This window comes from Ammodytes marinus, assembly GCF_949987685.1.
Source record: "Ammodytes marinus genome assembly, chromosome: 4".
NCBI lineage: Eukaryota > Metazoa > Chordata > Actinopteri > Uranoscopiformes > Ammodytidae > Ammodytes > Ammodytes marinus.
In genome coordinates this window covers 7,576,152-7,595,999 of record NC_137233.1, presented here as the reverse complement: position 1 = coordinate 7,595,999, position 19,848 = coordinate 7,576,152, and the positions used below count along the sequence as shown (strand labels likewise).

At 39.2% G+C, this 19,848-nt stretch overlaps 2 protein-coding genes across 3 annotated transcripts in view; both read left to right on the top strand.

The window, feature by feature from the left end:
• The window catches only part of tamm41 (TAM41 mitochondrial translocator assembly and maintenance homolog), a 347,761-nt gene that overhangs the window by 15,967 nt on the left and 311,946 nt on the right, over positions 1-19,848 (top strand). The window lies entirely within an intron of this gene.
• kcnab2a (potassium voltage-gated channel subfamily A regulatory beta subunit 2a) overlaps positions 12,646-19,848 on the top strand; it is a gene marked incomplete at both ends in the record, with an annotated part of 54,556 nt that continues 47,353 nt past the window's right edge. The window contains 2 exons of one of the 2 annotated variants that reach the window (XM_080025405.1): positions 12,699-12,775; positions 15,145-15,186. In XM_080025405.1, the coding sequence (XP_079881531.1) occupies positions 12,699-12,775; positions 15,145-15,186 (119 nt within the window). Of the gene's footprint in view, positions 12,776-15,144; positions 15,187-19,848 lie in introns of both variants that reach the window. The other variant, XM_080025406.1, reaches the window with a different exon arrangement.

The window sequence follows — 19,848 nt, the reverse complement described above, 5'->3', positions numbered from 1 at the left end:
CTCCCCTCTCTTAGAGGTTAGCTGCTGTTGCCTCAGGGACACAGAAATCAGTCTGTAAACCAACATTTGAACTTGCACAATGATTGTCTATGACACATACTATGGGCAGGCCCAAAGCGTATTCGCGGACATGAATGCATACACAGTGTGGTGACGTCGTTAACCCTTTATGCCTCAGGAAAACCTGGCGCTATTCTCATGCTTGACCGGGCAAGCACTATGGCTATGTGTAGGTAGGCTGATGTGTGTTTTGTGTTTGTGCTGAAAAATAGATAGGTGGACTACTGGTATCAGTCTTCCCTCTGTCTTCCTATAGAAATAGCAGCTATACTATGTTAAAGCATGCTTAGATGGATCCATACATATGCACTATATACATGACAGTCATTGTGTGTGGGCACTTGCATTGCATCCATTAGGTTTGTCCTGCTTTTAAGTCAAATTCTATGTTGGTACTGTAGATTATCTTTGAGGGCAATTCTCCGCTTCCTTAACACACAGAAAAAAAAACAGGCAGTGACCAGCTGTTTTAAGATACAGTAGTTGTGTGTGTTTACTATAGGCTTGATGCCGTGGGGGTTACAGTGATGGCTTAAGGAGGGTCTTACGCTGCAGCCCCCTGCTCAGCTGACATTTAAAGCATAGTGTGAATCACACATTCTATGTCAGACGGGCAGCATGTCCGTGATCCTCAAATCTACTTCAGGGTTTTACTGCCATTTCATAAAGGAGCCCAGCTGGACTTACTGTAAATAGTCTTAATTGTCTTTGTCTGCAAGCAGTTTTTATTTGCATGTGTCTATGTTTACATCCTTGTTTATTTAATACAATAATTTAAAACATTTAAAGTTAAACGTTTAATCATACACATCCCTACTTCTAAAACCTCAAGCACAAAGATGGTGTCAGTGCAGTGTACTTGAATATGCTGAACAGATGCTAGCCTGCATCACAGTTAAGAGGCGGGGGGGGGGGGGGGTGCGTTGCTTCTTCCTGTGTGATGCTCAACCATACCAGCAGAATTTGAAATTAAAGGTGTAAAAGAAAAATGTTGCAGCACTTTCGGAAAGTACAAGTAAGTGCAATATCATCACCTCCTTCTCACACTCTCACAGTGTCTCAATGACCTTGCGTTGGTCAGAATGACACTGACAGAAATAGGGAAAGTACAGTTTTCCCTGCCCTGTTACAGTAAAGTGGCAGCTGCTAGTGGGTGCTGCTGTGTTGATGTCTCTAACTCCATGTCTAAACACAGGCCTATTTAAAAGAGTGCAGAAAGAAGCCTGTGTAATGTGTTATGTTTAGATTGGCCTAAAATACGGTAAATGCCAAAAATCTACAAGCTAAGCAGCAGGTATTTATTTTATTAGTTCATTGAATCTAGGGCTGCAACTAACGATTATTTTGATAATCGATTAATCTGTCGATTATTTTCTCGATTAATCGATTATTAATCGATTAGTGTTTTGGTCCGTAAAATGTCAGAAAATGGTGAAAAATGTTGATAAATTTTCCAAAGCCCATGTTGACGTCCTCAAATGTATTGTTATGTCCAAAACACACAGATATTTCAGTTTACTGTCATAATAGGATTAAAGAAACCAGAAAATATTCATACTTGAAAAGCTGAAATCAGAGAATTTGGAATTTTTTTTATCAAAAAATTACTCAAAACTATTAATCGATTATCAAAATAGTTGCCGATTATTTTAATAATCGATTAATAATCGATTCATCGATTAATCGTTGCAGCTCTAATTGAATCACAGATTTGCTGTATTTTGAAACTGGAATTAAATGCAAGATTGTACATTGCATACAGTTCATCAGTTTGACCATTATTACCACCACGGGTCGGGACATGAAAGGAATGAAGAGAAACTCTGACAGTAGGAGTGATGCATAGCGCTGCTGCTGCTGTTGTTGCAGCGCAGGGACCAGCGTGCTCTCTGGTGCCAACTCAGCCTTTTTCTCCATAACGTCTGCTCAATGCAGTTTTTCTTTCTACCATCTCCACTTGTGTTTTTCTCTCTCTCCCTCTCTAGCTCCTCAGAAGGTGTGTGAAAGTTAGCTGCTGTAGTCGCCGCAGGCTGCTTCTCCTGGGGCCACTCACAGTCTGTGAGCGGCCCAAGGACCGGCAGGCACTTACTGCATTTGCACCAAATTTCATTAAGAACTCTGGACCATACTCTCCCTTCTTCTTGTCCATGTGTTTAGAAACGGCATGGTAGCATCCCGAGGAGGGGGAAGATTGAATCATATGTGGCTGAAAAAATACAGTACTAATAGCTATCAAGAGCTTCTATGTGCTATTTGAGGACACTTGGAAAATGCATTATAAAAAAAAAAGCTGTGAATTATTGAACAAGCTATTTGGATAAGTGTTATTGTATGAATAGAAAAACCAGCCGCAGAAGCTAAGTACTGACTGAACAACTCTTATTTGCTACAATGGCTCGCTGCCAATCTGCAATGACTCAAAGGTCCCAGATTACTTAAGTACCAATAATGTCTGTGTTTATATTAGTTAGTTATCTAGGCTCTGTAGCTTGTTTGAATGAGGCCTTTACGGTACGGCAGTAAAAGAAAATGTCATCAGAGGCACTTTCCTGTGTGTAGACACTATATGCCTAGCCAAAACTCAGACTTCTATCCATCAGTTATACACACATTCAAACAGCTAGTGTGTGAACATAGCTGATAAAGTGAAATATTGCAGATGCTTATTTTGACTACTGAAGTAAAAAGCAAGGGCATTAGGTTTGTTGTTGAGTATCCGACTTACTTACTGTGTACGTCCATCCGTCAGAATTTTAACTGCTGGTATTAATATAGTTTTACCATAACGTTGCTGGCCTCTTGCTCCTCCCTAATGTCTGGATGTAGCTGTATTGATCGCCTTCACCGCACTGTGCCTCTGCCAGCTTATGTTTTAATAATAACTTAATACTTTTCTTTCGCTGCTCACCTATGCACAGCTAAATATTGACTCCTCTGTACAGCATGCTCATGCCCCTGTGCAATAATGTGCAGTGATGCAGATACACTGATATGTAGTGCTGCTATGTGCATGCCAGAAAGGCAAGGACACACAGTTCATTTGAGCATACTGCAGCTCTAAAGTGTGGGGAGTGGCCCCGAAAAACACAGGTTTCAAAACATGGGAAAAAAAGGACAGCCTTACATCATGTTCTAACCTAAAATTCCACAGTCTTTGTCCACAGTCTCTCCGGACACACAGTTCAACTATCACAAAATCAAACACTTGTCTCTAGTGCTGTGCAATTAATTGAATTTTACTTGCAATTACAATTTCGACTTCCAACTACAAAGATAATGGGATTTTTTACTAGATAATGATTTTAAGTCAGGTCAAGTCAAACCTTTGAGCCAGGTCATATTTTTGCTTCACATTTTAAAGGTGCGCCGAGGAACTTTCAGTTTGTGTTCATTCTTGCGCCCCCTTTGGACAAGTTCAACATCGTCGTTCTGTGCACTGATGGTCTTGTTTGCTGTTACATGTCATCATGATAATCAAAGGAAAAATGGGATTGTTTCAGAAATATTTATAAGTTCCTCTTAGCACCTTTTTAAACTATATTTCCACTGTTAAAACGACAGCTTTTCCAATACATTTCAAAGAAGTTACTATAATGCATGATGTTTCCAAAAACAATGCAAGTATTGTGTTAAATTATTATTTCAACATCAATCCAAATAATCGTGAACATGATTTTTGCCACAATCAGGCAATCCTACTTGTCTCTCCAGCTGGGATTTTCTTGTATTTATTTCTCCTTGTTAGTGAGGGCCCGGATGGACCCACAACAATATATTAAAGATGGTTTCATATTTCTACTGCAGTGTGCCCCTATCACAGTGGTCCACTGCTGCAGCATGCTGTCTCCCTGCTGCAGTGCTAGCAAAGCCTTCATCTCAGCTCCACAGGCTCAAGCTATCTGGACATCCCTTTGCCAACTTGATTGTGGTACTCCATTCGTACTTTTGATAAACCAGATGGTTTGTTAACCTGAATAAGGGCTTTTTGTAGAATAGTATATATAGCTTTTGTAGCAACATGTTTAAAATGTGGAGTCAGGGATCCTGGGGAACGCTTGTTAACAAATATATCTCCTTATGATTGGCTACCTGCCCGTACTGTGTATGTGCACTGAAAAAAAATCACTTGTATACATACCAGTTAACAGAGCCTAGGCTGTGTATTAAAGTCAGATTTTCTTGCACACGTGGACAGGTAGCAGATCGTGAGGAGATATTCACTCACTGATTCTCTTTCATATCCAGATGGTTTTTAAACCTGTATTGTCCCTGTTATAGACAGTGTGTTGTCCCTGTTATAGACAGTGTGTGTGTGTGTGTGTGTGTGTGTGTGTGTGTGTGTGTCTGTGTGTGTGTGTGTGTATATATATATATATATATATATATGTATATATATATATATGTATATATATATGTATATATATATATATATGTATATATATATATATATATATGTATATATATATATATATATGTATATATATATATATGTATATATATATATATATGTATATATATATATATATATATATATATATATATATATATATATATATATATATATATATATATATATATATATATATATATATATATATATATATGTATAGCTGTATAGCTGTAGCACCATGTTTTAATGTCAGGGATTGACTGTCAGCACAAGTGCGTAAAGAAAATGATAAGCAAGGACATACAGAGTGCTGATTCATCTTCACGCTGTCAGTGATAAAGCTACCTGCATCCCTACATCTCATTCTGTATAAGATTATCCAGGTGTGTAATTTATTATACTTTGTGTGGACTTTTTGTGGCTTATTTTTGCACAAAGTCTGCTCTGATCTAAGAAAAAGTGTCACACAAGATGATGCAATTTTTTTAAATTTTTGCAGTATTTCTAGAGGTAGGTCAGGAACTTTAGAATAGGGATGGCATCCTTTGGATTTCATTTATCAATACCGAAATCAATACACTGCTCATACTGTATATACTGATGCTTTTTGATACTCTTGTTGATACTCTCCATAACTTTGTGCAAAACATAAAAGACATGATACAAAACTTAACTTAACTGTTATTTCATTATTTCTTTTTGGCAGAATAAGTTAAATTGCTGCTTGATTGACATTGTCGATTATTTTGAACAAAACATTTTAAGCGATTAAAAGAGATGCTAGCTGTGCCATGAGTGACACAATTATTCTTTGAGTGTTACCAAGTGTTATCTTGACTCGACGAGGCAGAGACATTCACATTTTTAGTTCAGTCTGCACTGAGGATGTATAGCTGCTTTGCTAAAGCAGTGATATTCTTCTAGATCAAGTGAAGTCTTCCCCAAGGTCTCAGGTTATAATATAAATTGGAAAAAATCAGGGGCCGATCCCCTGACAGCCTGTTGCCCTAGATTTCTATTCTTTTTATCCAGAAAATGTTCAATAATTTGTTACTGTCTAGTCAGATACCAATTTAGTACTGGGTCTCAAAAGGCTTCCCTATTTTTGGAAGGTTTGACAATATCTGTAATGGGATCAAAAGTGTTGAATAAAACATTTATACAAAGTTTCTAAAATATGCATGGTTTCCAAACGTATTTTTAATTTAGAAGAGAAACCACAAACACTTTACAAACAAATGTAAATATAAACAGGCCACACCTGACCACAGCTGCCTTATAAAATTCATGTGAATTGCTGAAAGTGAAATTTGCAACCACAAATGGTTTTAGCAATGGGGTTTGATATATTATGCTAATTTCCAGGTTTCCGTATTTTGGGTTTGCACTGGAAACTGGAAACATTGATATTCCCACAGTGTCAATGATGAATCTCCTTTTTGAGCCTCTGTCTGAAACGCTCCGTTTTAGAGCCTGTCCCTTTATGCCCCGCCTTCCTAAAAGCCCAGTCTGCTCTGATTGGCCCCACATCTTACTCTGCCGGTTTGAATGCAACTGCTGGTTAGATCTAGGGGTATCTGGGGGTGTGCTTATCACAAGTGATAGTGCTAAGTTGGTTTGGTATTTGGAGGGCATGGCTTCTCCTCTTATGATGTCATAAGTGCAAATACATCTAACTCGTTTTTTTTTTACTAGACAGTTTTGCTTCTAACTTCCTTTTACTGGGGGGGAGGAGGATTGATATCAGAAGTTTGTTGTACAAATAGGCTATTTATGCAAATTGCTGTCGGCTTTTTTCCCCCTCTGACGGCAGCCAGTGACCCATACTGTTCCTTTAATCAAGGGCCCTCCACAGCAAAGTGAAGGCTATTTATAAATCCTCTAACTGTCTGATGATCAGAGGAAAGACGATGCGTTGACATGCGTATCACATCTTTACATGACTTTCATACTTCAATGAATGTCACTGGATAAGATGAAGAGGAGATTCCTTTTAAATCCTATTTGCAGCCTGATATAGTGCGGTTAGGGCGAGCTTCTCCCTCTCACTCTGCCTCTGCCTGACTGAACTCTCATGTAGGATATCCCCGGCAGTTCTCGTCTGTTAGCCGCCTGTCTCTCTCTCTCTCTCTTCCGCAGCCATCTGCTCGGGTCCGTGTGTGTGTGTTTTCAGCAGCTGCCAACACACACACACACACACACACACACACACACACACACACACACACACACACTTCACACACATCACCGTTCTGTGCTTTCCAATGCCAGCACTGCCGACCCTGCTTGCCCATTGCTCACGTAAGCCTCGTCTCAAGAGGGAATTCACTGAGGTTAGGTGTAGGTGGATCTATGGATGGAAAACATACAGAGCAAGCCTTTAGTGACTCAATGTTGTTTGGAAGACATTGAAGTGTGTGAGAGAAGATAAACACTACAGAGACTATATTTCTCGGCCCTTCACCTTTCTCCAGCTGTGTAGAATTCTTATTATAACCTGACTAAGTTTTTCCTCCGAAATCTTCCTAAAAAGGTAAAGGATCCCTTTACAATCACTAAAGTGACAAAGATATTTACTGAGCGGGAAATTCAATATCATATTGGCCTTATATTATTGTGACACATTAATTAACAGTGTCAATTAATTTTCTAAATTGTTGTGTAATATTTTAGATATTTTTTTGTGACATCTGTAACTAACCAATGAGTTGAGATGAAGGATTTTATTAATCACAGATTGTTTCTTTTTTCTTTTAATTAAAGCAAATAAAATAAAAATGGCTCATAGTCCTCTTTGCTACACAGTATATCAGTAAAACTATTTGAAAGGGCATGTAAACGTACACTTGAAACACAACTTTTCATGTTTTAGGACGTGTTTTTCACCTCAACAACAAAAACACTGCATTAAAAAGGCCCCAGGTTGGTGTAGGCGTGCTGCTGCTCCTTGCTAAGTTAGAGGATAAAAACAAAGAAGGAGGTGAATTCTGAAGGCTCATCAAATGCCTTTTTTGTATGGAAGAAAAAAGAAAAAAAAAGATCCTTGAAAAATGGTACTTTATTTAACCTAACAAAGAAGAAATGTTAACTGGAGGAACAAAAGACAAATCCTTTGGAAGATAGAATCATTGTGAACAGCAGCAAGCATAATGTTGGTTATGTTGTATAGCATTTATACAAGTAAATGTTTGCCTCAGCCACTGTTTTAATTTTTTTATCCACTTTTCTTGTTTTACTCCCATAACAACCCCTTTCTTTCATAACTTTTCTTCGGGCCATCTCACTCTGTGCTGTTTTTAATCTGCAAAGTGCACCTTGGCCCATTAGCGCAGTAAATCTGAGCCTGTAACTTGGGCCAGAACGAGTCTGTAGCGTACCGCATTGCTGCAGTCAGCAGCAGCAGCAGCAGCAGCAGCAGCAGCAGCAGCATCACTACAGGCGTCTCTCTGAGATTGGTGCATTGCTCTACATTGTCCTACAGTCACTCTGTGATCCGCTGTAAACAAAAACATGTGCTCGTTAGTAGTAAGAGAAGTGGGCTTAGATAGATGAAATCCTACTACATTAAACTGCAGACTTGGCAAAGAAGGAGCTATAACATAAAGGCCTTTATGCAACCATGCCCTAATTGGACAGTTCAGGCTCCACTACCCTTTATGTTTACATTTTGGAAGTCGACCAGTGACCACCCACTCTTGTTCACATGCTATGATGTTGTTTGTTGTCATATATGTGATCAAAACTAGAGTGCAGATTGACTCAAATGCAAATTTAAATGTGAAATATGTATTGATTGTGTATTAAAAAATCACAAAACACAACACAGCAGTGGTTGTGTACAGTATGTGATTAGTTTTGTTTGACAGTTTGGGCCAAGCTCCTGGCCTTTTTAACTGTAGTTGCATTGTCTTGGTGACAAATGGCACTAGGAATTCTGCTCCCGGAAATGATGAACTGTTGTTTGATCCTTTTGCACAATTTGCAGTATTTTCTTTTGTGTTTCAATGTATTTTTCTGTAGAATCAAAGCTTCTCTATCTAATATAGTTGCTCTTCCTTTGGGACTAAATCATCTTCACCCTGAAAGTGTGCTTGCTCACCTATGGTTGTTCTGGAAAAGAGAACACAGTTAATAGCTAAAAGTCCTTTATCAAAAGACATAAAAAATGTTTTCCATGTATTTTTACACCTTTCCTTGCTCATGTTTATGACATAACTTTAAACATACTTGTTTATTAGTATTAATATTATATTGCTACAGCAATTTTTTCATTTTTAATTTAGCATTAAAACGAAACAAAATGACAACCAATCTGTTGTATATTGTCGAATTGTGTACTTAACACATCACACATTTTTTCCATCAATTTTCAGATCCAGAGAAATACATTTTATTAAAGTGACACAGCGTTTAACTCACCCCCCTACTTCTTGAAAATCTGGTGACTGGTAAAACAAGGGGTCGACCAGATAATACAAAACTATATAGAATTGTATTGTATGTTGTTAGTTTTGGTTTGAATTGTTTTGTTTGTGCCACCATGATGGACCATGATTAGGCCTTGCCCTCCACTGCTTATTCTCTCACAGAAGCTATTCCCATCATCCCATGCAACTTTATGATGTCATCAAACTTGGTCTTTTGTTATTGTATTGATCGTGAACCCCTTAGCGGCGTGCCATTGCATATTGTGGGTTTAACGGTTTGTTCTATAAAATGTCCATCACATTTTCTTTGTTTGAAGGTGATTTTATATCAATGAAAAACAAACAAAAAAAACTCATATCCAAAAAACAAAATATACTCTGTTTATTTTTTATCTCCATATGAGACACAGAAAAAGCCCAACTCCTCACACCAGTAACAGGCTATTTGGGCGCTACCAGAAAGTATTCCTTCATATCAACGTGTCCTCTGATCCATGTCAGTGACAGATAATCCAGGTTGGCTTTGCTGTTGCTGTGTAGTAGATCCACCACTGTGCCTTTTTACCAAATCAGGGTCATGGCACCATCATCATCATCACCTGATAGCAGCTATGATATGACCGCTGTCCCATTCGGTCATGATTGAAACTCATACGCGCGGGCCGTTAAATGAGTCCTTGGGAAAACACGGGTCCCCTTATTCACTGCCTGGGAAAATTGATGTTAGGAGAAAGTCACCTTCACGTTTATCAGTACAATGTCGGTTACTAGCCGTGACTCACGTGAGGGCAGCCACTGGTGAAATGAGGTAATATGGGGGCTACGTGGCTCACAGCTTTGTCAAGGTGACAAAGATGCCACTGTGTCTGCGGCTTTCCTCGTTTGATTTTATGGACTATAATAAAAACTGGGCTAAAATATAAGCAGTGCTTGTCCCCTCCCTCTCAAGCTATGGTGTTGACATGAAATGTTTTGATGATGGTATTTTACAGTGTGTAGAATTGTATTGTAGGTTTTCAGGTCAGACTTGGTAGAAATGGAATATAATAATCATAAGTATGTTTGTGTATAATCACTTGAAAATGGAAGTTGTTGTTTTAGAGCGGTTCATCTGTATATCGGAGCGGGGCATGCCGCCGTGTTTCACTGCCATGTTTCACCGCCATGTTTCTACAGTAGCACAGAACGGACAAATTTAACGGTATTACGTGTAGTGGGTGTCCTGGGGAAACGCACCTGTTGGAAGACCAAGAAGAAGTACTTAAAGGTGCAGTGTGTAATATGACATCATCAAGAAAGTTCTACAAAGTTCTAGAATGCAACACTCCCTGGGTAACCCCACCCCTTTCGAATAATAACAGAAGCTACAGTGGCCTTCAAGGACAAGAACAATTCTAAATTTTAAACAATGCACCTGATGACATTCCAACTATGACACTTTAAAGATGGCGGCACAAGGCCTTGGTCCAAAATATGCAGAAATATGGACATATATGAGACCCTTTCTAAGAGAAAAAATAATAATTAAAAAAAAAATTTGCACTAAATTAAATGTACTTATGGATATTACAATTACTTTCTACAAAATCTGCTAGGAAATAAAACCCAAAATTCTACACACTGCAGGTTTAAGAATAAATAACTAAATACATCTAAACCTCATCACTTGATATTGTGGAAAGACTTGAGGCAGTGCTGGATTGATCTTTAGTAAATAGCTTCTTGTCCTTGAAGGCCACCGTAGCTTCTGTAAATTCTCTGAAAGGTAGAGGTTGGCTATTGAGTGTTGCTATCTAGAATTTCACCACTAGATGCTGTTAAATACTGCAATGTAACCACACTGCGCCTTTTAAATGTTCGTAATTGGCATATCTGTGTACATCATCCCCAACAAAAACCCATGGAACCCTCACTGATGTTATCACTACAGCAGTGGCCTGGTTCTTGGGCAGACACTTTGAATAATTAATAGAATCAAGTCGCACTAAAGCAGTGGATCCACTATGGGTTGCTGTCACACACACACGCATATGAATGGTACACAGCAGCCAACGGATTTGTCGGCCTAAAATAGTTGTACTGATTATTCAAGACGCATATTGAAACCCTTAACTGTGAAGATGTTCAGATGTTTACATCTCTGCCATTGGACTGTAAAGAGGGCTACATTCCAGAGGTTACACTGATCCAGGGGTTTATTCATTCAGCTGTCCACACAGTGAGGACGTGACTCCATCTAGTGGTGGAGGAACACAGCAGCAGGGTCAAAGAAATTCACTTACCTCTCTCTCTTTTCCATAATTGTCAAGTTCTTTGCTTCAGTTAATGTTGTTTTATGATATATTAAGCTCCAAATTGACATGGACTCACAAGGCACTTTTTTGTTTTGTATTTGATTTCCTTTTGGTAATCTAGCAGCCCTAAACATTTAAGATTTTAGCAGTTGGCTAATGGTTAAAGTAAAACATTTGTCCAGTCCCCTTCCAGGTTATATAATGGACTTAGTGGTCTTTCCCACATCCTGCACTACAATAATGAATTAATTTATTAATTAATATTACATTTTCATGTCTGGTCATTTACAGTGCATGACCCATCCCTCATGGAGTCATGGACACATTACCTAACAACAAACCAAGCCTTCTGGCGTGTCACCCTTCTCATCCTCATCCAACAACACAGACTATATCCATCAATAACGCTCCAGGATATATTCCATTGTAGAAAGTGCAATATATACACAGACACAGCCACTCATGTAAGACACAATGCAGTAATTCAATCGAGACGTACAAACAGTAAAGAGTCAACAGTCTCAAACTTTACTTTCCTCCTCCTGACCCAGGCTTCAGAGACTTATTCAGAAAAGACAAAAAAACGTTATCAGAGAGAAATTGACTGAAAATCTCCATCCTCAATACCGTCTGCTTGAAAGAGGCTTGAGACATATACGCTGTGCTGTGGCCACTGGTCAACTGGAACGGCTGATTGGATCATTCACACTACAGGGTTATTACAGACTATTACAGGGCTCTGCCTTGCTGCTGTTGGGGGAGGGTTGGGCGGCACATTATTGTTTAATTACCCAATCATACTCTTGACCTTGTCTGGGACGTGCGTGGTGATCATTATGAATAAATATTTTAAATACATTTTCATTGGCAGTCTTTTAGTGCCACTGTGCCAGTGGGCGAGCATGCCCAACTGGTTATTGCAGCCAATACTAAGATGGATGTGGTCAGTTAATGTCTCCTGGCGTAATATATTGTGCACTTAGTTTTTGCTTGTCTATCCAGTCTATGAAGAATGAATGTTTGAAAATGAATGGTTGAAAATGTTTGCCATTGATCTGGGTGGATTACAAACTAAGCATTAAGTAACACATTCATTCTTTTCTGTTTAGGAAAAGGTTCAAATAAAATTGCCCCAAACATGATGTATTCTTAACAATCAGATTGTTAACATAGTTCATCGGCTATCAATCATCAAATTTTGGAATAATTTTATTCATTAAAATGTTTCAGTATTATTTCTTCTGACCTTGGCCTTGTGTCTGAATTGTACTCATGTAAAACATGCCTTACCAATGATATGTATTGTCGCATAAAGAAAAAAATCCGTCCTCCGAATGACCTGTTCTCTCTCTCTGTCTGTCTGTCTCTCTCTCTCTCTCTCTCTCTCTCTCTCTCTCTCTCTCTCTCTCTCTCTCTCTCCCCCCTTCCAGAGCCCTTGTTGATTGGTGATAGAGTTGACAGTGTGGTCGCGGTGACAGAGCACCATTCTCCCCGGCAGGCTGGCCAGGCCCCCTCCCTCCTGCCTCCATGTATCCTGAATCCACCACAGACTCTCCTGCTCGCCTCTCCCTCAGACAGACTGGCTCCCCAGGCATGATTTACAGGTAAGTTCATGGACGTATATACTGAGAACAAAGACTCAAAGCACATCATACACACTTTCAGTTCACGGACTAGTTGGATAAAAAAATGTTGATTCACAGTAAATCACCAATACATCATTTATTGGAATTGATTTAATATCAGCTGTTGGATTATCACACTAGTGTTACTGCCAAGCTGCATCCCGGCTTGCTGTGTGTGCTGTACAATGAATACACTGTCGGAAATTATTTTTTCAAAATGTATTTTTTACAAACAGGTTTATTGGTTAGGTAAGAAACTGCGTCATAGAAAAAAAAATAGGCATAAAGAAACATGAATAACACAAAACATACAGGAGATGTCATGGGTAATAAAATTGGAACAGACTATTAAAGCACACAGGGTCCATCATACTTTGTTGTTCAAAATCTATTGCAGCATCTCCCCCCCCTCCCCCTGTTTGTTTTAACCACCCCAACAGAGTTAGGGAACAAATTATTTTAGGCATCTGTTTGATCTCGGCCCATCTTCTCCCTAGTGGCAGGAGTGGAAAAACTCTGCCTTGTGATTGGCTCTCACTTTGTAAATTTGTCCGAGGTCATAGTGGTCTTCTGGCAAATGCAAAAACAATATTTTTTTCATTACTAACGCTGAGGTTGAGGCCGAACCAACAGATAATTCCAAATGTTACAATCAACCCAATAATAGATAACATATTTTTTTTTAGATGTGAAGGCATATCACAGCATTTTTTATCTTGTCCATTGTTTGTGTGTTGTGTTTACTTTAGTGGGCAACTGCAGTGTGTGGATCCCCCATATCTTATTTACACAGATTACCCTGCAAGCTGTTGTTTCAGCCAGCATGTGGCGCCAGAGATTTGTCATTTCAAACAGCTTTACGGCTTTGTTTCATATTGCCTCCATAATGGCCAGATGGTGTGCAGTGGCTGCCAGCAAATGAGTTGCTTTAAAGAATTGTGATACTTTAAAGCGATTGGACAGCTATTGAACTCTTACCTTTTTATACACTAGACTCACATAACAATAAAGGTGGATGCGATTTCGACATTACGATTTGTTTTGCCTTCTTCAATGAGGAAGACGTTAGAGGCAGTATAACAACATTACCATAACATCAATACTATTCATTGTTTTCATCTCAATTCATTGCTTTTCCATACTTTGCCATCTAGGGGCGACTGTGGCTCAGTTGGTAGAGTGGGTCGGCCGATGATCAAAGGGTTGGAGGTTCGATCCCCGCCCTGTCACCTGTAACGTAGTTGTTGTGTCCTTGGGCAAGACACTTCACCCACCTTGCCTCGTGTGAATGTCGATAGTTAGCCTGCTATCGGTGTATGAATGTGTGTGTGAATGGTAACGTGTAAATGGGAACAGGTCTCCCTTGCAAAAGAGTCTTCGGACTCAATGGGATATACCTGTATAAATAAAGGTTAAAAAAAAAGGTCACTGGTTAACTTTCTAATGAAACTAAACATTTTTTAGTTTGTTACATCATCAAGCATCCAATGGTGTGGACTGTTGCCACCCTTTTCGATAGCGGGCAAATAGTTGTTAAAAGACAACTGAGTGACCCCCACATCTAGAGCTATTGAAGCCTTGTTAATTTATGCAAGTTTATATGTGAGATATTCTAACTGTATTGATAATATTTTTTCTCTTTGTCCTCTTTGGTTTCCACTTGGTATTTTGCACTAGCTTATCTTTCTACACTGCTTTTTAAGTTGTTTGAGGGAAGCACTCCATGTCAAACAATACAGGGAATAAATAATGGATGCTTTTGTGTCTGGCCTGATATTACAGGATGATTACTTGTAACTTGTGTTGTTGGCACATACTTCATTTATAAAACTGCGAGAAGAGTGCTGTTTGTCTTGTCTGTGACTGCACCTGACAGGCAAGGCGTTAAAAAGAAAATATGTTTTAATTGTAACAATATTTTCGAATTTCCCGAAATTTGATAGTTTGATTTGAATCTCTTGTGAGATCAGGTTGCTGGATTTAATGAATCCAGCATTGTTTTGGGAAGAAACGCACGTTTTATTGCTTTCTGATATGGAATTTTTTAGGATTTGTGCAAACACCTGGAAGGTTGCAACTATGAAGGCACTTTTCATGTTGTATGATAGCTATTTTCTATACGGTGATTGGCTGTTTGGGCCTGACACAGTTCATACTGCTCAGATGCAACCTTTTATATTGCCTATAACTTTGCTCTTCCACTGTTTTTTTTACAGTCAACATCCTCTAACTATCACTTTAGTGTCTGTCGGATTTCCCCTCTAACTAACTTCTTACTAACGTCTTCCCTTTCCGGCTCATGTTAACTGAAGCTTTTCCCTTCTCCTCTTTTCCTCTGATGTCTTCAGCGCTCGTTATGGGAGCCCCAAACGACAGCTGCAGTTCTACAGGTACCTGTCTGTCTTTGTATCAGTGTTTTTTGTTGTTGCCGCAAAGCAGTTTTTTTTTTACATTGATAGTTCTTTTATGTGTCTTTTTGTATGTGCAGTATGTTTTTGTAACACTTAGTTTTTCTTTTTTTCTTTTTTTTATCGTTGCTGTGGAGACTTGCTGTTCTGTCATTCAAAACCATACATCCATTAGCAAGCCGTCTGCAGCAAAGATAACACTTATCATCTACTATTCAGCTGCCAAAGCACTATGCAGCTTAAACCTGATAGGGGCCATGATGGATTTTTATTGCAAGGTTGCTCACAAAACCTTTGAATTAACAATAACCGTCTGAGTTTTTTACCCTTTTTTCAGCAGAGACACATGAGACAGCAGTCATTCTGGTCAGAAACGTGATGAAGAAGCGGATATTCTATTTTTCATCATTTTGATGTGTTACTGTAAAGCCTTTTGTCCTCATGGGAGTTCAAACCTGATCTGTGTTGATGGAGTCAGCCATTCTGGACAACTCTTGCTGCCAAAATCACTTTTTTGTCAAAATCAGTGAATATCTCCTCGCTATCCGATACCTGTCCGTACTGTGCGTGTGCTGGGAAAAAAAATCAGTGTTAATACACAACCTAGGCTCTGTAAACTGGTATGTAAACAAAGGGTGGCCCACCGTAGCTGGTAACATGCCAGTTTATATAATCTAGGCTGTGTATTAATTAGAGGTGGGCATAGATACATTTTTTTAATCTAGATTAATCTAGATTAATTTTGGAATTAATCTAGATTAATCTAGATTAAAATGGCTCATTTGAATTCATTCATAATATGTGTGTGCTCCCTAAATAATGACTCAAAGTAAGTCTTTGAGAACGTGTTTCTCAAGCCAGGTGGCGCATCAGACCAGGGGCTCATCTGCTTGAGGAAGCTGTTCTACTATGATAATTGGTGATGAAAATAAATAATGTTCAACAAGATGTTACTTAGTAACGCGTTACCGGCATCGGACCTCTTTTTTCAGTAACGAGTAATCTAACGCTTTACTATCTCCAAACCAGTAATCAGATTAAAGTTACTCATCAAAGTCACTGTGCGTTACTTTTTCTGTAATTTTCCTTAGTGAAACATTTTACATAACTGCACAAATGACTGCGATTGCGATTTTATGTAAATAAATGTGCACGCATGTGTCTCTAAACGCTCCAACTGCTCCAACCGCTCCTCTCGTCTTTTTGGTAGCGCCCCTCTCTGACATGCAGCGTGTGTGTGTGCGCCTGTGTCTGTGTCTGTGTGTGTGTGTGCAGCAGCATTACGGCCGAACTGTGGCGCAAAACAAAGTTTTCCCCCCGATGAAATATAGCGTCTGCTAAGGGGATATTTAGGATTCGGGTACGGTGACGTTGAAGAGATAGAAGTGTTTAAAACTTGGAAAGTTATAGTCACGTGGCGACCGGTGGCCACACACACCCACCCTGCGTTCCAATACCCGATTGTGTCGTGGGCAAGTGATGGAGAGAGAGAGCGGCGGGTGTGTGAGAGAATAAAGGCTCCTCAAGTGTCAACAACGGCCCCCGGCTATTATTATCTCCCCTGAGCCGAACAGGAGGTGGAATAAGAGATTAACGGCGATATTTTTTTTTATCGCCGATAAGAGTCTGGCGTTAACGCAGCACGTTAACGCCGATAACGGCCCACCACTAGTATTAATCAACACTGATTTTTTTCAGCACACATACAGAACAGACAGGTAGCGGATCGTGAGGCGATATTCACTGATTTGACCTAAACACTTGACAACAAGCCATGCTCCAGTATCTCTGACTCCACCTTTAAAGCCAGTTAGACCATTTTCTTCAGTGTTGTGGGTGTGACGATGTTCTCTCTCAGTAAAGTTGCTCTCTCTCCTCTCTGTATCAGTGTGCCTTTTGATGGTCAGTCCTTCTGCTGCTTTAGAGTAGTATCATGTTTAATGATCTCATATCAGGCCTCATTCTGCTGAGCCAGAAAAAAAGAAAAATCACTGACTATGTGGATGTGCTTGTAATGAACTCACTATCAGATTTTTTTTTATCTTGGCGCCATTGCACATATCTGTCCTTTTTTAAAGTGCAAACCGTCCCACTAGCTGCTCCCCTAGCCTGCTGGAGGGGGATTGATTTAGCTAACCAGCGCTAACTTACTTTCAGTCATAATAACAGTGTTGTAACACACAACCTCATACAACTATACATGCTACGAACATGATTATCTGTTTAGTTTGTCATTTTCGTTCTTGTTGTTGTTGTTGTTGTTGTTGTGTTCAGACAGAGCCATTGTATGTCATCCTCTATGATGACAGAAAATGGCCTTTAAATATGCTGCGCCTTCTGCCTGGAACACTGTGCAAAAGCAGCTGAAGCTGCCGGAGCTGGTCACCTTGGGAGAATTCAAAGGAATCCTGAAGGACAGAGAAGATAGTTCTCTTGGTCAATGCAATTGTTTGTAAAGCTATTTTCTGATAACGGCCAGGTTTATTCATTCATCTGTCACCAGTTTATTTATTTAATTTTTAACTGTATTCATTTCAATCTTCATATAGTCTTGTCCCTGATCTTGTATTGTACTTTACCTGACGTTGAATGTGGTGTATGAGAATTGTGGTTGATTGTGCTTATTTTATAATGGTGCTGCCTTCTTGGCCAGGTCATTCTTGAAAAAGAGATTTTAATCTCAATGAATTTTACCTGGTTAAATAAAGGATATTGATTGATTGATTGATTGATTGATTGATTCTGTTTGAAGAATGCTTTTAGTTAAGTATTTCCGGCGCTTGCTATCGTTAAACCTTTTTACAATTTTCAGGGGTCTTCTTCAGAGTGCTTTCCCATAGTGACGGTCATTGACTTCTGGTCGCTTCATGTCCGATTTCTATGGATTAAACATCGGACATAAGACATACCATAGATCATGTACAAGCATCATAAATGATCATTTATCGCATTGTATATGTATCGGGTTCGGGTATATGCAGTTTAGCTCTGTCAATACTTCTCGCTAATAAATAATAATTTTTTACTCGTTAACTCATCCATTTACTGCCACTTCTCTTGGTCTTTGTATTTCAATTAATTTTATCAATAGGAATTACTGTTATAGTACCGCTGAAAGTACTGTGCCAGTGTTGCTGTGAAACGATTATTAAATTACATTCAATGTGGTGTATATATAAAAAAAAGACTTTTGCATTTTTTTTCTGTGTTTTGAACTCTTGTTAATATGTGACTCTGATTTTGACCCTGACCACGACTGCAGAGAGGGACAGATGGATGCTAAAAGGCGTGCTTAACTGGTGTGGTTTTCATCATACCTTGGTTAGAGAGTATTGGTGGGTTGTCTTTTCGTGTGTGTACGTACAGTATATCTGTGTGTGTACGTACAGTATGTGTGTGTGTGGCTGTGTGTGTGTCATGTCCATGCGCACCACTCAGGGGCCCCTCATTATTGTCCAGCTCTAAGTATTCTTTCCTGTGGAACAACAATCAGAGGCTTTTAGCGCAAAAGCTCTGGTGAATAATTCAGGCCTGATATTATTTGCCGCGCTTGGCAGAAACAAGACGGGAGCCACTAAACGACATAAATGGATTTCTTCCATGAAATCTCACAGTGCAGGGGAGTGGGGGGGTGAGGTGTTGGTTGTGGTAATAGAGTACGGTCCGAGGGAAAAGGGATGCACTCTCAGATTCACTAATTGGTTTAGACATTTCCTAGTAGGACACTCCCAGTTTGGGTGGACCCTGCTCCACCGCCGTCTACACTGTGTGTTTATAAGAGCCCACTGGCACCCCGCAACCTCGCTCATGAGCCGACCCCCAAGAAATCGGGTGAGTTTTTGAGGAAGATTTTGCGCTCTGAAGTGTGTATGTGTTTTGCGTGTATGTTCCGTGTGTAAGGCGTTGGCAAGAGTGATGAACGGAGCGTGGGGTGCATGCTGCCTAGCTTGAAGAATCCTCCTTTAATTAAGGTTTGAGTCTCTACTTAAGAAATCCAGCTGTTTAGGAGAACTTTTGTGAAGATTTTCAATTAATAGAGAATTTGTGAGAGAGTGAGAGAGATCAAAGTCATGTCATGATGGCGTCAATGTTTGAGTAGTTTTATTCTGTGTAAGAATTACAAAGACATACTTCAGGGGTTATTTTTAGTCTATATTTTGTTATACATACAAGATATTGACATTTGATAGGATAGGTTTATTTCCATTTAAATGGGGATTCGATGTTAGTGTAATGGTATGGTTATGGCCGGTCTGCTATTTTGTACAGAGCCAAAGAAAGTGCTGCTCAAGTGTTGTATTTGTCAATGACAAATTACTTTTCAGGGATCAATACAGCTTAGAGCTCAGAGTATTTTCCACTCCGACCGTAAAATATAATTCAGTTGGTTAGTGACTCAAACTAACTCATTCTTGTTGACAGCAGAGAATGTACATTATTCTATTATATTTTATTAAAATAGTAGTGTATATCTCACTGCGATTATTATAGCAATATAGTTTCATCTTTCAGCAGTTTTTTGCCTTCTTGTTGTCTACACAGGTAAAGCCATTTATTTACCACTTTGTTGTCAAATAATTGCTTCATTTGATCTCATTTCTTTTGTTAAAGTCCTATTTAAGGTATATTTAATAGTATTAATTG